The sequence below is a fragment of the Gossypium raimondii genome, chromosome 4 (genome assembly GCF_025698545.1).
Source record: "Gossypium raimondii isolate GPD5lz chromosome 4, ASM2569854v1, whole genome shotgun sequence".
Taxonomy (NCBI): Eukaryota; Viridiplantae; Streptophyta; class Magnoliopsida; order Malvales; family Malvaceae; genus Gossypium; species Gossypium raimondii.
Window position 1 is genome coordinate 49,578,123 of NC_068568.1, and position 15,427 is coordinate 49,593,549.

General features: G+C 31.6%; 1 protein-coding gene across 2 annotated transcripts; it reads left to right on the forward strand.

Annotated features, from left to right (window-relative positions):
* Nucleotides 1–6,053: 6,053 nt before the first annotated feature.
* On the forward strand, nucleotides 6,054–13,760 carry LOC105780596 (zinc finger CCCH domain-containing protein 16). 2 transcript variants are annotated; one of them, XM_012605012.2, is made up of 10 exons: nucleotides 6,054–6,213; nucleotides 10,145–10,334; nucleotides 10,522–10,604; nucleotides 10,699–10,794; nucleotides 11,187–11,280; nucleotides 11,988–12,226; nucleotides 12,335–12,441; nucleotides 12,519–12,747; nucleotides 12,912–12,984; nucleotides 13,368–13,760. In XM_012605012.2, exons 1-10 carry the CDS (start codon nucleotides 6,170–6,172, stop codon nucleotides 13,401–13,403), a joined length of 1,191 nt encoding a protein of 396 aa, XP_012460466.1. In that variant the 5' UTR covers nucleotides 6,054–6,169; the 3' UTR covers nucleotides 13,404–13,760. The 2 variants fall into 2 exon arrangements, with proteins under 2 accessions (XP_012460466.1, XP_012460468.1); XM_012605014.2 differs by having other exon boundaries at nucleotides 11,187–11,257; nucleotides 12,059–12,226; nucleotides 12,536–12,747.
* The last annotated feature ends 1,667 nt before the right edge of the window (nucleotides 13,761–15,427 follow it).

A 15,427-nucleotide genomic window follows, 5' to 3' on the forward strand; every position in this document is an offset into this window, starting at 1 on the left:
CTCACACCGCAAACGCTAATTGTTTGTAATGGTTTAGAACGGAGTATGTGAGCTCAAACAAGCTCAATGAATGTACAGAATTACCGCAAATGCACAAAATATCATACGTTAAACGAGACCACAAAAGACACATTCTCAACAGTGTTTAACTATAGTGCCAAACTAACATATTTATGCATCACTTACTATTACATCTAACATTGTATTCACATAGTTATACATGCATCACATTTCACACATAATTCATTAATTGATAAATTGACAACTTGAGACTATGAAACATAAAAGTGGGCTCTATCACCACACATTGGATACACAGATCTCCAACATACCAATGACTCAAAGAGTCGAACATATCCCAAAAGTGTAGCATCAAGCTAACACTCTCCAACACACCAACATATCTTGATGAATGGAGCTTAGCTCACATTCCCTTATCTCTCCAAACTGTCCCGGACCTCAATGGCCCAAAATTACAACACAAGGGTGAGTACTCACAAAATCTTATGGCATGCCAACTATATCCAACGATCTCAAAAGGTCACAAAGCCAAAGTATTCATAATAAAACACATATTTACTTACTATTTTCTGCACACTTTCACTACACATTTACATTATTTACACAATATCATCACTATCACTTGGCATGTTTACAATGCTCATAACTAAAGTATTTCACAAGAGCTAACACAACATATATCACATATCACATTAACTCATTGTATTTCTCAATCCACATCACATGGTCACAATTTTTTTTTGCAAAATAAACGGGAGGAATAAGAAAGCTACTCAGAACTTAGGATACTGGTTTAGGCTACTCCTAAGCCCCCATTTAACATTATGAATCGTGTCTACAAGTAGTGATTCCAAAACACTCACCGTTCACGTTTTCACCTATTTGCCGAAAGCTTAAATTAACTTTTCCTTACCTTTCGCCTTACTCGAAGAAGGTCCTAACGACTCTGAAGCTTCACACATAACAACCACACAATATACACAATTAATTTACAATTATAACCACATCTCAACAAGCAAAAACATAGGTTTAAGGTTAGTTCCTCTTGGAATTGAAATTTCGACTAGTATAATCGAAACTCATTTATCTTAATCCTTACTTATTCCTATTACTTAAAACTGATTCTAAACGTCTAATTACTCATCTAAGAATAGTTCTCAACCTTCAAACCACCCTAAATGGCTCAGATTCATGGTTCTAAAAATTTCAATATACATGGCTCTTTTTAACGAAAACTCAACAAAACCTTCGAATTCTTTAATGAAACTTAAAGGAGAGTTTACAAACCTTCTAATTACAACAAAACAAGTTGAAAAGAACTTTGAAATAGTAATTTCATTCAAAATCCAGGATTTCACCATTAACAACCCAAATTCTGACTTCTACCCAAAACCTTTGATTTAATTGCTTAAAACTCGATTTAAATGGCTAGATTACCTCAAAAACTATTAGGAAAACAAAACATTACCTATATTAAGGGGGGAAATGAGCATTTAATAGAAAATTCAAAAAACCCACAAGTCAGATGACAAGGGGATTTAATGGTGTTCTTGGTGTTTCTCTTTAAGTTTGAAAGGGATTTCGTGTTTGAAATTCAATGGAAATCAAAAGAATTAGAGTTTGGAAGGTCAAAATAGGTGAATGATATTTGGGAACTTCGAGGGAGGAAAAAACAAGTGGGGGAGAAGGGTTTCTTGAGTTTCCTGATGTGGAGAGGGAAAATAGAGTATTTTTAAAACTTTGGTACAGTTACCTGTGTGGTTCTCTCAATTTTAACCCCCTTTTCAAAATAGTCCACGTACTACAATTAAGGGTCTCTGTAACACCCCCTAACCCCAAACCGTCGCCGGAATAGAGTTACGAGGTATTACCGGACATATCAGGTAATTTACGATAATTCTTAATTAAATATTAAACACATTAAGATAAAATCATAAAATCATATAATATTTTAGTAATTGACTTCATTCTTTTTTTTAAAAAAAATTTCGGCAGCATTTCTGCTTCTTTTTACATAAAACCCCCTGCAATTAAAACCATTTCATTTTCAAATCACAACCAATTCAACCAATTCATTTCACATTCTCAATTTCTATTCCAAATACTTTCTAATCAACTTAATCAACATAATATCAATTTAAATTTAACAATATACTAAATTAAATAAATATAGATAAACTTCTTTCATTATAATTCATAAACTTATAATACTAACATTTTCAACCATTTATATTAAAAACATAGTAACCTTTATACATGTCCTATGTACATGCCACATTACCAAGGAAAATTATACATCACCAAAAGTTTGCTGAAGTCGGGTCTGGCTTTGGATGCTGGTTCGGTACTTGACTTCTACAACCTGCGCACGGAAACAACCGTACGCTGAGTATGCATATACTCAGTGGTATCACTATAATTCAATTTATAATTAAATACATTAAATCACATACATACTTTTTATTCAATTATCACTACTAATAAACAATTCAACCTTTTTATATTATCAATTAATTAAATATATAATTATCATTCTTATTTCTTTATTTCAAATTTCACTCTTCACCTATACTATGTTACTCAATTTGATTTTATCAGTCAATTTATTTCATTTGCCCCTATTAACTCGACTCGGCCTCGGCGGATACAGATTCAACCAAACACACCAAGATATCTGATGTCGATATGATAATGATATTCAACACACAAAGTCTTTGAACACATGTGATAAGATAACGATTCGACACACAAAGTCTTGAAGTCGATACTTGATATGATATGATGATTCGACACACAAAGTGCCGAATCGATATGATAACGATGAGTTGGCACATAAGTGCTCGATCGAAGAAGCCGGCAAATACTCCGTACACTTCCATATCCTATGGCATGCCAACTATATCCGACTAGCCCGACTAGTTAATAGGGTATTTAATTCACTTTTCAGTATAAATTTCCATCTCAATTCAGTATCAATTATAATTCCTTATTTCAATCGGTTTCACAGTATTACAGTAATTCTTTACTTCAGTAATTTCACAATTCAATGCATTATGCATAACAATATTCAGTATTTTCACAATTCACTCAGTAATCAAAACAATATCCAGTATTCCATAATTGGTTCGAGATCGGTTTCAATTTCATTACTACATTATAAATTTATTATTTATTAAACATTTACCTTAAAATACTTACCACACATAATTAGCAAATTAAACACTTAATAATAATAAAGTTTGAATTATAGTGATACAAACCGTAATTCCCGTGTCTATTCCTCGTCCACTTTTTCTTTTCCTTTCCTCGTGGATGCCTCGGGTGCGATATTAGCTACGAAAAGAAATTAAGATAATTTTCATAATCATTAGCACAACACAATTTACTTGCTGAAATTTTTATCTAACTTTTACTTTAATTTCAATTTAATCCTAACTAAATCTATATATTTTCTTTCTCAATTCATACCTTCTTGCTACTCAATTTCTTGCCAAACTTATATGTAACTATCTAATTTTTATCATATTTTCATAATTTCGAATTTATTTCAATTTAATCCCTAAAATTAAAACTTATAGTTTAGTTTACAATTCAATCCTTTATTCAATTCCAATCAAAATTTTTATCAAATAAACCCTCAATTCCATCATTATTCAACATAAACCCTACTAAAAAAATCTATTAACTTCCAAAACCTCAACTTATTTTCAACAAAACTAACTTCTAAAACATCTAAATTAAAAGAAAAGGACTTGATTGACTTACCAAGTTAAATTCCAAGCTTTAAAACCCTATTTTCCTTTTTCTTTCTTTTTCTTCTTTCTCCCTGTTTCTCCTCTGTTTCGTCTCTTTCTCTGTTTCTTTGTTCTTTCTATTCTGTTTCTTTTCTTTTGCTTTGTTTTTATTTCCTTTTATTTTATTTACTTTATACTATACTAATATATTTATTCTAAATATCTATTAAATATTTAATCATATATTCACATTTGTACACCATCAACACCATACAATTGTCACTATTTAATTTGTTTACCAAATAAAATTTCATAATATAATTAATTAATTAATTAATATCTTTTACTTAAATTTTAAGTAATTAATAATTATAATACAAGTGTATATTTATACATTATTACACTTGTACCATCTTATCACCACACATTTGTCTTAATTTTAATTTATTCCATAATAAAATAATACAATTAATATAAATTGCAATTTAAATAAATAATAATAATAATTATTATTATATACATATAATATTTATATATAACTTAAATAAGTCTTGAATTTAACGCATATATGCCGCCTCTTTCCATGTAAGTGGCTTAATTGCCACTTTAGCCCTTTTTACTTTCTTTTAATTTATAATTAGACTTTCACTCTTTATTCGATTTGATCCTTTTCTCCTAATTATTCTTAATTAGACTAAATTCACCTAATTAAGCACTCAACTAAACTCATAATTACTTCTAATAATTATTTATGACTCAGTTTACTAAGACGGAAGCCCGATAATATACTTTTCCGGTGCCCACGGATTTTGGGTCGTTACAGTCTCTTCCAAATTAATTTCACAAATTGATTTAGTTTTCAAAAAGTCATGGACGAAGACACTTCTAGGTTACCACATTTTCGAATTTCTAAATTCTTCTTGAGCCAAAATTCTAAAATTACCCTTGAAACTTCTTGATCCAATTTCAGGATGTGACACATAAAGTATGTTAATATCATATGTAGGCTCGACCCAAACCCGACCCATGAACACCTCTGCCTCGATTTTAACATAATTAAACTCTAACGGTAAAACGGATAAAAATAACTGCAATTATAAAAAAATTCATAATAAATTTAGAAATTTAAGAATATGAACTAATTAATAGAACAATATTTCTTATTACAATTGTCGCCAGTATCCTTGATAGTTAAAATATGTATAATTATTGAGTTAGTATTCTTTCCATTGCTAATGGAGTTTTTTAACTTCACATGCAAAGTTTAGTACATGACATGTGTCTGTTTTAACTTTTTTTAATTTTTTAATATTCTCTCAAGACAATGCACCAAATAATTTTCAATAATTATTTATATCTCGATTAAGTTAATCATTTGAATATATAGACAATAGTGGCTGAACTAGTATATTCAATGAAAGGTCAAAAGAAGTAAGTTCCCAACTTCATATTGATTTAATGGTAAACTATACCATACGTCATTTTAAATTTTTTGTCAATTTTTTGTCAACTTCATATTGCTGACGTGTCATTTTTTTTAATTTTGACTAAAACTAGAAACCTTTCTATAAAAAGTCCAAAACACTTTTTAATTGAATTTTGATGTTAGGATTTTTATTTTTCTGTTTGTTCTTAAGAAGCATGAAAAGTAAAAAAAAAAAGAAAGGTAAAAACAATAACCTTGATTGAACCCAGCTTTAGCTAATTCAATTGTTTAATAAGACTAAAATAAGTTTAGAACTCAAGATTCGTGTTTCATTTTTCCCTTAGTTTCTTGGAAACCAAACCGAGAACAAAAAAAAGAAAAAGAAAAGAAGAAGTAAATCTCAATATTGAAAATAGATGACAAGTAAATTTCAGACGTGTTAACATCGAAAAGGGTGGCCAGTGGTGTTATGCTGGCAGATGGGCTCATCAAAAAGGGTGGGGTCATGGCCATGGTTTGTCGCCGTCGTTGTTGGATTCCCCTTCTTAAAAGTATTCAAATGTTGATGATGCCACCATTGAAATCTTCATGTTGCAAATAAACAAAAAAAATATTTTGAACTAATTATAGAGAGGTCCCTATCTTTAATCAAAAGTAAAAGAATGCCACATTAGCAATCCGTGAGTGGATTAACAGAATTTTAACGACAGTGACCAATTGAAACATTTGTCTTGAATGACTAAATTGGTAAAAAAAAAAATTAAAGTGACCAAAATATAAAACCACACTTACTAAATAATTATATAATTTTAACAAATAAAAATAGGGTAAACTGCGCTATAGGTCATCCAAGTTTTCTTAAAGTTTGTTTTTAGTACCCATAAAAATATAAAACCTCCCGAAGTAAAGAAATTTGGCGACGCTGTCAATTCACAAATTCAAGCAGAAGCTTTTGGAATTAGAAGCTATTTCAAAATAACACTTTCAAATGCATAATAAGAAAGAAGCTTGCAGAAACTTTCAGCGCGGCAGGTACCCCCTCTTCTTCAGTTCTTCTTTTTTATCTCGCCTGCCCAATGGTTCATATAAATCGGGTAATACTTAGAGCAATCTCTAGGAGAATATAGAATCTGTTGGATTCTCTTTCCCCCCTTCCATCTTACTTTAAAGAGAATGGCAAACACTAATTCTGGATTTTATAGGAAAAACCACACTGCTCAGATTTCGATAGGTTCATTGTGAATGGTAGTTTTAGGTTAGGTTCAGAATCAGAAATTAGTACTTCAATCAACGAACCAATTGTGCTCTGCGTTCAGTAAATATGAGGAAAAAACAATGAGTTTCTCGTGAAATAATTGCTTAGCTGCAAATTTGATTAAGTTCCATAATGAGTCTTTAGGTTTGTTGTTGTTGTTTAGTTTTTATTTTTTTGAGTTGAAATCCAGTCTCAATCAAAGAAACTTCAACATATGTGACAGTCTATTATATTCTATATTAAAGTAATTAATATGCTGCGGGGACTTGAACATGGTTGCTTAAAGTTTTCCTTGTTTAACCTGTTCTTTTGGCAAAGCTTTAAGCTGAAGTACTGCAACATATCAGACAAACTGAAGTGAAGGGAAAAAAGTTGGGTCAATTAGAGCACTAGGGAATGAGTAATATGATGGAGATTTTAAGCAATCACTCCCATATGTATTGTTGCTGCTATTGTCTTTCTCATGTAATATATTTCCTTAATTTCAATGGAAATTTTGACATCTTAAAAGACTGCCAATACAACTCTTCTTATTCTCCCGTCCTCTTGAATGATTGAGTGAAGATATGAAATTGCTGCTTTACACTATTAGTCTTTACATGAGTAGCTGCTCCGTCATGTGTCTTTATTTCACAAATATTAATGGTTTAAACTCCTCTATTTTCTAAGGTCCTCGCAAGATTTCACTAGTGGCACATAAGTTTATCTCTTTTTCCTGAATTTATGAATATCATGCACATCTGTCTCGTTATTGTGAGATCTCAGTTTGAAACCTGAGACAAAGTCAGACTGTTATTAGAAATACTAGTCTTCTCCTTTGATCTTTGTTTGTTCACCCTCTCCAATTTTATCGTATGGCTGTTGACTTATCTCTCTATAATTTGCACTATTTTTTATGTTTGCTCTATTCTTGTTTAGAGGTCTTAGGCCGTGCATTCGTTGCTCATCTGTCATCTTTCAAGTTTTTAGAACCTTATCTCAGTTTGTAAGCCAAGATGGTCTTTCTTCTCCCATTTGTCATCTAGTCAGTTGTTTTTCTACTATTCGCCTTTTTCAAAGCTTTGCTTATTTTTTTTCTTTTGAATCTGTTGATATAGAGTATAATTGTATTTTAAATTTTGAATTATTATACTCCCCAATGTTGTTTTATCATCTGATTTCTCATTGAACAACTTAAACAACTTAAAAAAGCTTCCTCACTGATCCTTGCTCAAACTTAGCTCCCTTAAGCTATCCAACCATTTAACAGAATTTGGGGTGTAATGAATTGAGTAGAGCTGATTGGCACTTGCTCAAACTCGACTTGGGTAGATCAGATAAGCTTGAATAATTACTAGGCTTAAGAAACCTTGTTCAAACTATGCTCAGCTAAGCTAATTGGGGCATGTTGGTCGAACATGAGCTACTATTGAGATCTCATCTTGACTTGTAATATAACAACTTAAATCCTTAAACAGCATCTTATTGTGGACCAAAATGCTGCAAGGGCTTGAAGCCAATCAACATATTTTGGCCTAGGTGACCATTGGCAATTCATTTGGTGCCCCCAAATGCTTGACCATATTTTGTTCAGGGGTTGCCCTGTAATATGTACAACCCACTTGTTCTGCCTACATCCTTAAGGGATATGGGATTGACTGCAAGAGAAGTTCTCTCTTTTCCCATGATTCAAAATTTGTAATTTGCTCCAATTCATGTGCATAAAATAATTTAACAATCATATTTATAAAAAAAATTGTGAATGAATTTTAATCTATTTATACCTACTTTTTGATGATATAGACATTAAATCTTGATTTTAATTTTATAAAAGGTAATTAAAACTAAAAACTATCAAACTTGATACTGATAAAAGAAAGCTCTTCCCTAGCTTTTCTAACAAGCTTCTTCATGAATGGCATATTGAGCTTGTTCATGAAAATAGATGAACTAGGCTTACCTATGATGAAACCTGGTTTGTTTATAAATCAAGCCTCAAAATTTGTTGTTCAAACTCATTTATTAAACTTTGTAAACCAACATAAATGAATTCTAGCTAAGCTTGTTCATGAGCAATTCAAATGTACTATTTCATTCAAACGTATTCATTTATACCAACAGAAACAAGATATTCAAATGTTCAAACTCGCTTATTTAACTTCATAAACCAACCTAAATGAGCTCTAGCTAAGCTTGTTCATGAGTTATTCAAACTTCAAGCTTACTTTTTGCTGTCTTATCATATTTCTTTGCAATTTGTTCTTTTCTAGGTTGTACATCTCCACAACTACGGAAATCTTTGTAACAAGTTCTTTTAACTTGATTTGTGTTGTACTTCCTTGTTAGACCACCAAGATTTCTTGTATTCTTGTTTAATGGAGCACCTACATTAAATAATGTCGGTACATCCTCAAACACTTTTTAAATGTGACGAGATATTTGTCCAAAAATATTACCTTTGCAGCTCATCTAGGCCCATTTAGCATAACTGTTAGTTAGACTTATCAGTTGGGTTGACAGGTTGGTTTCAAGTCGAGTCAATCTAGTTTTAGTTAAATTGGGTTTAAAATCTGAGTGATTTTGGGTTGGGTTAGTTTCAAGTTCGAGTCATTTCGAGTTTGAATCATTTCATGTTCGAGTCATTTAGGTTTGGTACTTGGGTTTTTTCTGGTTGGGTGATTTTGGGTTTTGCTATTCAGGTTTGACACTTGGATTATTTAGGTTTGGGAAATTTAAGATTCAAGTTATTTGTGTTTCTTATTTAACTTATTTTAGTTTGATAAGGTTTAATTTCTTTTATTTTTAAAATAAAATTATATTAAAGTGAAACAAATTATTTAAATGAGATAAAATTATTATCAATTTAATAATATAAAAAATAATTTTTTGAAATAAAATATAATAATAAATTATTATAAATTTAAATTAATTTATTGTCTGCTTTTATAGCTTAGCTATTAGCATCAATGCATGACATAATGGTGGAGCATTTCATTTTCTGAAACCATCTTCATCAACTGAAAGTTTAAAATCATCTTTGGTAAGCTTTTCGAAGTTTTCTTCTGAACTCTCTATTTAAAATTCTTGATGATAGAGTTGTTGAGAAATCTTCCTGAATTGTTCATCCATCTTACCGTTTTCCAATCTACTTATAAAATCTATGGCCATCTTCCTCCCATGTATGTAGAAACATAGTAGAAAACATCATCAAATATGGCGTGCCTAAGAATGACTTTTTTTATAGGAGAATAATCAGAAACCTCTTTAAGGTACAAAAATTAGCAATTACTAATCCTTTTAAAGTACTTTTTTTTTCAAACCTTGAAAATAAACGGGCTTATTTTAGTTTAAATTTGTAATTATGGATAGAGTTTATTACAATATTTCGACATCCTCTCTTCATAGGATAATAGTTATAAAACCATTAACCCCTTCCAACCCATGTACGGACCTAAATACCTCAATTTGTAGCCATGCACTTGATATATTTAATTAAAAATACAAAAAGATATGTTTCTAATAGTTCACTTGAATTGATAGGTTTGTGGGTTCTTATACTTGATTTATTATCTTTTATTTTCTTAGCATTTGTTTTCTGCCTAAAAGTTTCTTGATGAAGTATTAGTTTCTGCATTTATATAATCTTCATCTCTACACATTATGTGTCTAATTTTTCAACACTATTAGATTATCTAACCAATTCTTAATCTTTGGCCTCTCATCCTCCAGCTGTCAGTATGGTGAAAGGTGCAAATTTCTTCATGTGATTCAGCAACAGCCAAAGTCTAATGCATTTGGATTTGGCACACAAGCTATCTCACACCAACAACAAAAGCCAAACCCATTTGGTTTTGGTGTCCAGAACAATGCTCAGTCAAAAGGGGCCAATGATTTTGGAAATAAACAGAGCCAGTTCAAGGTTAAAGAATTGTATATAACAATTTAATCCACATGTGGTTATTTTGATTGATGATGTCATTTCTGGCTTTCCTTTGTTGCATGAAACTCGGGAAGTTTTTGGATGCCCTTTGCTTCTATTAAAGGGTATCCTAAGTTTATCTCATCTTATTTTTTTCTTTATCATATTGTAATAAATTATTCTTCAGAATACATGGACCCGATCTTCTGCAAGCAGTGGTGCCCCTTCATTGCGGCAGCCTGACAATCAGCCTCAGGCAACAAACCATAGGTGAGTAGCAGTGAGTGGTCATGCCATCAATTTGTGACATCTTCATTAGTTGAGTTCTATACTTGACAAAATGTTAAACTTCTGGATGCAACAGATGCAATGATCCTGAGTCCTGCAAACGTATTATTGCTGAAGATTTTGAGCACGAGAGACCCTTGTGGAAGCTTACATGCTACAGCCATTGGAAAAAGTATGTTTTATCATGTAGATAATCTACAGGCCTTTCAATGGGTTCTCAACTTCTACCATAGTTGTTGCAAAGAGTATTTTTGAATTTTAAGAACAAAATATCCTCACAAGAAGTGGATAGAAAGATTGGCTTTTTAGTTCAGGTGTTTTAGGCTTCCGGAAAGAATGACATCCTCAAAAACTTCACTTTTGTTAAATTGAGCAGACGAATTAAAAAACATTAGACTATGCTTTGTCTAGCTAATCTTCTGTTGTTTAAATTCTAAACTTATTGACTAGTGTAGTCGAGATAAAATTTTCTAACCGTTTAGGTGGTAGATACATTTTATTCTTGTAATTATGAAATGGTATGGGAAATTAATGTGATCTAAAATTGCATTATTTTGTTTTTAGTTCCCCTTGCGATATTGTCGGTGATGTCAGCTATGAAGAATTGCGGGCAGCAGCTTATGATGATGCAAAACGTGGGTTAAGCTTGCAATCTATTGTGAGGAGATCTTCAATACCTTACTTTCCAGATTTACAGTTACATGTTAATCATATCTACATGCTCAGCTTAGTATACCTCCGTGATTTCATGCTTAATTTTTACTTTGGAATTATTTTTTCAGACATACTTTTGGCTATTTCGAATATTTTGTTGTAGCTTGGGTGAGAAAGTAAGAAACCTGCAATAAAAGGTGTAATAGATCCAGAGGACAGTTGCATAAAAGACAAAATCAGTTCCAGATATTGTTTACTTGAATTTCTTGCAAAAGATAGCTGAAGTACCATTTGATATAGGGCTTAAACCCTAGGAACTAGGAATTAACTTGTTAAGTCTGAAGTTTGTTTCAACAGAATGTACTTATACCCTATATATACACATAAACACTCTCATATAGATTGATAGATTAGAGAATTTCATAATAGATTTTCTTTGCTAGCCTTAAAAGAAATTCTCTGGCTGCTTATAAGACAATTTTACTCTGAATAAGTGAACAACTCTCAATGTCTTATCTTCAAGTTACTTTGTTCTTGTTTATGTACCAACCATTTCTTTGTAAATGTTATCAGTGGTATTTCTGTTCTGCAAAGAATTTCATGCCTTTGTCTTATCAATTTTAAACATTGTTACGAAAATAATGTTTATATCATACTATGTAATGGCAATTAGTGACCAGAACTTACTAACTGCTTAAAATCCCATAACAGATTGAGCGAGAGAGGAATTTACTGAATTCAAAGTTAGTTGAGTTTGAAAACTTTCTTCGTAATCCCTATAGGGGACCTGCTGGCTCTGCGGCGGCACAACAAATTCCATTTCCGGGAGCCACTACAATTGTCCTTTCTCCCACTACTCAAAATACTGTCGCTCCTCAAAGCAATGTCCCTCCGTCAGTCTCCAGTTTTAGTCAGCTGGGAGCTTCACTTAATACAGGATTCTCACCGGGGTAAGAATATTTTATTTGGTTTTTCTTGAGTTTTATCTATGACTATGAGAGTCCCAGACCCTAAGTTTAGCCCTCAGGGTTTTGTAACTCTGCAAAGAATTTTCTCAGGCCTTCTGTACAGTCAAATAATGCGTCTGGGCAACCAACTTCTTTCTCAAATTCAGCCCAATCCTCAAATGTATTTTCAGCAAACAATGTTCCATCGGCCAATGCCTGTAAGTTTCAAGGTTTACCATTTGCGCTATTCATGTACATATAATGCATGCTTCTCATTTCAGTAATGACATGGCAGTTTCATTTGGTAACCAGCAACCTAACCAGTCAGTAGCAGCTTCCTTCCCCACAAATATGGCCAACTTCAGCAACAGTAGTGCCATTAATCCTGCTATTAACCAATTTTCTGCCGCAGCAGTATCAACGCAAAACTTCAGCTCATCCAGCATACAGTCTCCTGCTTTCTTGAATGTCTCGCTCTCAAATTCTGAAGCGGTTGGACGAGAAGCTACAAATGTTCAGTTAGGGTATGTTAATGGAGAAATTTTCTCTCCATTGGGAAACAAATCTTTTCTATTCCAAAAAATTGTTTAGTAGCTAGCCTTTTTGTATTTGTATTGCCTGAACGAGTTTATTGGTATGATGGGATATCAGTTGGAAATAAGCTTATTCTTATTTCGGAATGTGACAGAAATAACTTGCCAACGACGGTTGCTTCTGGGGATTCAAATATTTGGTTAAAAGAGAAATGGACTCCTGGAGAGGTAAAGGACTTCAATTATATGCTAATATATCTATTTATATTTTAAGATTGAGTTAGAATCACTAGATCGACTCCTGGATAGGTAAAGGACTTCAATAAATGCTAATATATATATATACTAAGATTGAGCTAGGATTACTAGATTTCAAGTAGCATCTTAGGGTTAACTTTTTAGGGATATCATCTTCTGATTCTTTTTATTTTTTTCCCGTTCACAAAAGAAGGCAACTTGCTGCTTTTATGGATGATAGTAGCAGATACACAAAATAATTTATGCCATTTACTGCCGTCTGCAGCTAAAAAAGGGCAATCTGATATTTTTGTGATATTGTTTTGTTTTGTTTCTGGCATTCTTACCTGAAACTAGACTTTCCCGTTATCTAGATTCCTGAAGAAGCTCCTCCAGATGCTTATGTTTAGCTGTGGGATTCACGTCAGAAGGATTACATGTTATCTGAATGGCTTGATCATTCTACTGAAAATTCTCAGTTTTTAGAAGGAAATTGATGTGTGGATGAACTGTAAAGGATAGGAGGACTTTTAAATTCTAATTGATTTTGTGTGTAACACAATCCCTGAGCTGCCAGCAAAAGTAGTTGCTATAAATGGTTTCTATGATTAGGACTCAACATTTCATCAATTCTAGCAATTCCCCTTCAATTTTCTACTTTGATATCAAATCCTATTTCTTTAGTCCGTGTATAACTTTCATGTATCTTGTGCTGCTTTAGAAAGATATTTCTATTCAGGTCTCTAATAATGTTTATGTCGACTTAATTGCTTCCAACGGTTAAGGTTTCCAAAGATGGAATGTTGCTATAGCATGCCTAACCAACACTATATACTTGTTAAAAAACACACAGCGTATTCCGTTTTAATTAGATTTACATCGGCATTGTTGTTAGTATAAAAAGACGTGATGCGAAAATACTCAAAATCTTATATCCCTTGTTGAGTTTTACTTATTAATTAAATTTTGAATAACACAACTTTACCCTTGATTAATTAGTTAATTATTCATTATTTTTAACTTTATATTCAATAATGTCCAATTGAAAATAATAAAATTCTAATTATATATAAAATATTTTAATTTAATTTTTGAAAGAAAAATATTTTAATTTATTATTAAATTTAATTATAAATTGCATTATATTATAATATAATCATAATGTAATTTTTAATTTTTGGAAGTTACACATACAATTAATTGTAATTACAAAGAATACATTTAATAATTATAATTAGATCGATGATGATCGAATATATCCTATATCACAATAAAATTATATAATGCTTATATACGGTGGGACACAAACCAGAACAAATATAGATTGAGAGTTCATATGGTTTACACAGAGTGAACTTAAACATGAGATCTCAAAATTTTAAGAACCCTAACATTGTCATTAAACTAAGACTTAATTAGCTCTAAGTTAATATTAAAAAACTTGTAACATCCGTCACCCGTCCTAACAACCAATATTGATGTGAGGTGTCATTGGAGCACTTTTGTGACAATATTTTTTGAATTTATTTAAGAAACTAAATAATAAAAGATTTATATAAAATCATAGAAAATAGAGAAAAATAAATTTTGAATTTTAAAATCATGTTTAAACCATTTAGAAATTAATTGTAGGTGTTCGGGACTAAATACGAGCCTTGGAGGGCTTAATTTCAACAAAACAATGCAATGTCACTGTTAAGGGCCCAAGTATCGATACCTAAAGCCTTAGGTACCAGACTCAAACCCTTGTACTATCTAATTTAGCATTCTATCGAGTTTGAGTGTGATACTCTTGACATAAGTTCCGAACCCTAGACACTTAGGATGAATTTTTGCCCTTTTTAAACTAAGAACCTAAGAACCGATGCATACAGTATGGGTACCAAAACTTATGTGTAGGGGATCAATTTTTTTAGTTCTAAACACCAAAAATTTATTCCAAAACATCTCCCACCAAGACAACCAGGAAAAATGCTTCAAAAATAATCGTACACAAGTAAAACTCTTCATTAAACTTGCTAAATTTAAACCATTATCCAACAAAATTTTCATGAAACAAGGCTAGCATTTATGAAGTCATTCAATTCGAGGGTTGCATGCATGCAAAGTAAAATTCCATTACAAACATGAATTTGCAAAAATAATTAAGCCTTCAACAACTACATCACAACCAATGTTTCAAGTACCAACTAACATATGAAATAAGTATGCACATGTCACAATACTTAAATACACAAATTTTAAATTCTTATGGTCTTGATTGTTGTTTGATGCTCTAAAAAATGGCGATGATTTCAATAATCTCAAAAATACAATCTACGCGTAAAAACAACAGCACTAAACATAAACATGCTTAATAAGTTCAAATGAAAAATATTATATTTACATTACCTCAATGGCACAACAACCACATGCTCAACAAGCTTATAACTCA